The sequence below is a fragment of the Limulus polyphemus genome, unplaced genomic scaffold (genome assembly GCF_000517525.1).
Source record: "Limulus polyphemus unplaced genomic scaffold, Limulus_polyphemus-2.1.2 Scaffold6649, whole genome shotgun sequence".
Lineage (NCBI taxonomy): Eukaryota > Metazoa > Arthropoda > Merostomata > Xiphosura > Limulidae > Limulus > Limulus polyphemus.
The window spans coordinates 37,248-42,251 of NW_013672259.1; the positions used below are offsets into that span (position 1 = coordinate 37,248).

At 30.4% G+C, this 5,004-nt stretch overlaps 1 protein-coding gene across 1 annotated transcript in view; it reads left to right on the plus strand.

The window, feature by feature from the left end:
* LOC106473932 (ubiquitin carboxyl-terminal hydrolase 7-like) overlaps positions 1-5,004 on the plus strand; it is a gene marked incomplete at its 5' end in the record, with an annotated part of 38,003 nt that overhangs the window by 31,703 nt on the left and 1,296 nt on the right. The window contains 2 exons of the mRNA XM_013934622.2: positions 418-526; positions 2,416-2,493. Of these exons, the coding sequence (XP_013790076.1) occupies positions 418-526; positions 2,416-2,493 (187 nt within the window). The remainder of the gene's footprint in view (positions 1-417; positions 527-2,415; positions 2,494-5,004) is intronic.

Below are 5,004 nucleotides of genomic sequence, written 5' to 3' on the forward strand. Positions count from 1 at the left end.
GTATTTACTACAGTAGTATGTGTGGCTGGATGTATTTACTACAGTAGTATGTGTGGTTGATCATCTGATTAATAAGTTTGTTATATAAAACTATGACTTCGAGAGAAAAGATCATTTTAACTTCAAAATTTTAGTATAATACTGAAACTAGACTAAATATAATAGTATTATATATTATAATATATAATAGTTGTATATTGGTTTGTATAAACTTTCTTATTGAAGGTAATTACAAATTTGTAGTTTCCTACTAAATTAGCAGCAGTATTTGTGTTGAAACATGTTCAGTGTAACTGTTCTTTAACAATTGTAGGTAGATCCTATATGTTTTAAATAATTTTAACTTTTGTATAAGCATGCTATTAAGTTTAAATTTTCTTTGTAAAGAATGTTGTCTTGTTTGTGAACTTCCTGTAGCTATAGAGACGGCCCTGGGAATGCTCTTCGTTGTACATATGAAGGAACTCTAAAGGATCTTCTGGTTACCTTTAAACCCCGGCAGCCAAAGAAGATTTACTATCAACAGGTAAACTGACATAGATCCTTTTTTGGCTATCACACTGTAGTGTTAAGAAGCATCTAAGTTGAAGAATGCAACTTGCTTCGTGAACAAATTTGATGACGAGGAATCCACTTCGAGAAAATAAAGTTTGAGTACGGTTTGAACGGGTAATGAAGAAAACCATATTACAAGTTTAACATAGTAACAAATGTAAATGTTGTTTAGTTATTACTGTGTTAAACTTATAATATGGTTTTTTCTTCATTACCATTCAAACTGTATTCAAACTTTACTCGATGAGCACCTTTAGCTGGGAGTTACTTTGTAATTGAGGTAGACAATGAAGATTAACCTGAATATTGACTTGGGTTAATCAAACAGCAGTTGGAAGGTTGTGGAACATGCTGGAAGAAGAATAACCCTATGTGAGGTAGAAAGTGTGTTAAAATATTACACTAAAGCTCACTAGTTTGTACTATTGTTTATATCCAGACTGACATCAGTTATCTGTGAAGTTAAAGCATTTCAAGTGCTTGATTACTTGTATTACAGATAATTTGATGGAAAATTTGCCTACAAGGGATATTATTTATGTTTTAGTGTTAGGTCTCTGTAGAAATTAAATCACATTAAATCCATTTCTGACATTTAGATGGCGCTAAGTAATTCTTGCCATAATTATAAACTTATGTTTATCTACCTGACTTACACGTTCAATGCATGAGGAAGGAATAGAAGGCCTTTGGAAATGATGTAAGGGGTCAGATTTGAATGTTGATCCTAATATTATTCTCCTATGAGACCTAAGGGACATGCCAACATTGTTAACAATAATCTGTAGTTCAGCAGTTATAAGTGAACACATACACACAGACTTTTGTCTAACAACAATTTATGGGCATTCAGTATCAACATATGCAAGTAAATTTATAAACAATTTAGTAATCATGGGGTATGCTTGTGTGTCATGTAATTCAATACGGTAACTTAAGCAGTGTGTTTGCCAAGTTGTGTGGTGGGATTATTAGTTAGACACTGGTCAAAGGGCAATAAAGCAATTAAATTTAAGTATAAACAGAAGTATACTGTTACAAGCTTTAAGCTATTTAGGATAAACAGCTGTAATTTCATGTTACAATTTGTTGGCATTCTAGAAAGAAAAAAGGGGCAATTTTGATGTATTTCATATTTTTTCTTGACTGACCTCATATGATAGTTAATATAAAGAAAATAACGGATAGAATATAAAGTTTTACTTAAAAAAACGTTTGGTATTTATTTAGGAGATTTTAGAGATTATGCAAATAGAAATTTGACAATTTTCAGGTAAAGAAAACTGTTTTGAATTTTAATATGAAAATCATTCTGCAATCTGAGCAGTCAACATTCTGACCCCACATATTCATGGAGAAATTTTTAGTATATAATACTTAATAAAAAAACTGATTTTTTATGTCCAAATGACTTGTAATGTTTGCTAAAAGCTTGTCAAATTTTCTGAAGATATACAAAACATGTTAAAAGTTATAGTATGGAAACTGATGGGGTCACGTGATTCGTCTATTGCACTGAGCCTATAGCAAGAGGGTTAACAGTGAAATAACCTTTACTTGTACATTACTCTGCAAGGAATAAAATCCTTGTTTCTTGGTGCCTGTATTAGTTAAAAAGGTGAACATTTACAACTGTAAGTCAAATTTCAGGTTTTGTTAACTTGAAGAGCTAATTACAGGTATATGTAAAGAAACAGTACTGTAGTGATATCCAAGAGATTGAACATAGAATATGTTGGCTGTGGTTTTTATTTTGAAGGTTTTTGTAAATTATGTAGTGAGACAAGTTTAACAAGTGAACATTTCTGTTGTAAAAGAAGACATCCAAATTTATACAACTATTTTATTTTAATGTTTCAGCTCAGTATCAAAATCAACGAGTTAGAAAATAAGAAACAATTCAAGTGTGTGTGGGTTAACAGCAAGTTAAAGGAAGAGGTAAGTTACATATTTATTTTACATCACAACTATAGTACAAGTGACGTTTACTTTAGATTTTATTATTATGTTCAAGGATGTTGCAAAATACGTGTGCAAGCATATTAACTGATTAAATAATTTAAAATGTTTTTCAGTATCTTCTCTTATTATCTATCTCAAAGAACTTAACTATGTAATAAACCCAAAAGAATGCATGAAACTGCAAAGAAATATCTCAAAACATTTCCCATGATGCTTCAAATCAACCACATTTTATCTCAGCATTAATCCTCTGTGCAGAAGTGACATGCAGAGTCCTCTATGTTTGGTGATTCTTTGGAGCAGTCTTGAGATTTAAGTAGAATTGGTTTTAACAATTGTGTTCATATTCTATTGAACATAGTGGACACCTACATTTTGTAGAGTTGTTTTTAACAATTGTATTTGTATTCTGTTGAACATAGTGGACACCTACATATTGTAGAGTTGTTTTTAACAATTGTATTCGTATTCTGTTGAACATAGTGGACACCTATATATTGTAGAGTTGTTTTTAACAATTGTATTCGTATTCTGTTGAACGTAGTGGACACCTATATATTGTAGAGTTGTTTTTAACAATTGTATTCGTATTCTGTTGAACGTAGTGGACACCTATATATTGTAGAGTTGTTTTTAACAATTGTATTCGTATTCTGTTGAACGTAGTGGACACCTATATATTGTAGACTGGTTAATTGTAACTTTTATTTGACACTAAACTTTTATTTTGAAGTAAATACTTGTTGCTTAAGCTCTTTGGTTATGAAGACTTAGAAAGATGGTTGATTGTAACTTTTATTTGACACTGAACTTTTATTTTAAAGCAAGTACTTGATGCTTAAGCTCTTTGGTTATGAAGGCTTAGAAAGACTGGTTGATTGTAACTTTTATTTGACACTAAACTTTTATTTTAAAGCAAGTACTTGATGCTTAAGCTCTTTGGTTATGAAGGCTTAGAAAGACTGGTTGATTGTAACTTTTATTTGACACTAAACTTTTATTTTAAAGCAAGTACTTGTTGCTTAAGCTCTTTGGTTATGAAGACTTAGAAAGATGGTTGATTGTAACTTTGTACACTTCATATGGAGGCTCTATGTCCCATTTCCTGATAGGTAAATGAACTACAATAATCACTGCCAGAGGGCTACTTGCTGCAGGTTTTAAGTGTTTTCTTCTGAAGCTATAGATAAATCTGTTCTGAGTTTCCAACTTTCCAAACATTAAAAGTGATATATGAACTGTGTTTATATTTTAGGTTATTTTTAAACATTTGATTTTACGGAGGCTGATGTTTGAATTTTTTTTGTGTTTCAAAATAACTTATTATATGACAGTTAACTCAATTTCTAGAGTTGAGTTTCTAGAAGTGTTCTTTTTGTGCTTGTTATCCCTATCTATATGAGGCTCTGTATGGTTTTATTGAACTACTATTTTATAAATTTATGTCAATAAGTTTAGTATCAAACTGTAGATTATAATTCAAATTTTAGTATTACACATTATTTAATTTCTTAAATTAAAACTAAATATTAATAAAAGACAGTTAAACATCGATTTTGTGTGTGTCATGTGGTATGTTAAATGCAGCACTGGTTCAAATTAGATGTTTGTGATATCAAAGTCTATAGTTTCGTACGAATTAGGAAGTCAAATTACCAATATTAACAAGGTAGAATATAAAATATGAACCTCCTATCTTTTCTGTTTGTTGATATATTGCTCATGTACTGAATCAAACACAGTGGCTCCACCTACCTCTTTCCATTTTTGGAAACACACTTCTATACACTTTCTTCTGTCTGTGACATGTGAATAACCAATTGAAAGCTCAGAATGTCCCTTCAGTGGCTTTCTCAGCCATTTTCAAGTATTACGATGTCATCAAATTTTTTTGATACTAATCTTCAATCTGGTGAGGTGAGCCTTTAGTCTGCTCCAAATTTCATATTTTTTAAATACAGCTTAGTTACTAAGCTTGATAAATTATAATGGAATTCTATGGTATTGATATAGTAATTTATGATTTTTTAGTTATTCAAATGTATATATAAAAACCTAAAAAAAAATATTTCGTTTCATATCTTCCACGTGCAAAATTTTACAAGACTCAGCAGCCTACGACAAGCAGCAACTGAGTACAAAAGTCGTAACCAGAAGAGATAATTGTTTGCTTTACTTCTTTATTTTCTGTTCTATGTTTTAAGAAAAATAAGTTTAAGAACTTGTTAATAATGTATATACATATATAATGTATTGTAACTGAAATGTGACTGTATCTTACAAAATACTAGTCTACTAAAACACGGCCAAGACAGGTCACTTTGTAAAGACTAAAAATCAGTCTTATATTAATGGATATGGTAACATGAGTGCACTAAGCCACGTCATTGTAACTTCTGTATTGTTAGCCAGGCTGAAAGGTCAATATAATAAAGATGATATATATAAATGTATAATGTTATGAGATTTAAGCTATTTAGTCTAAAC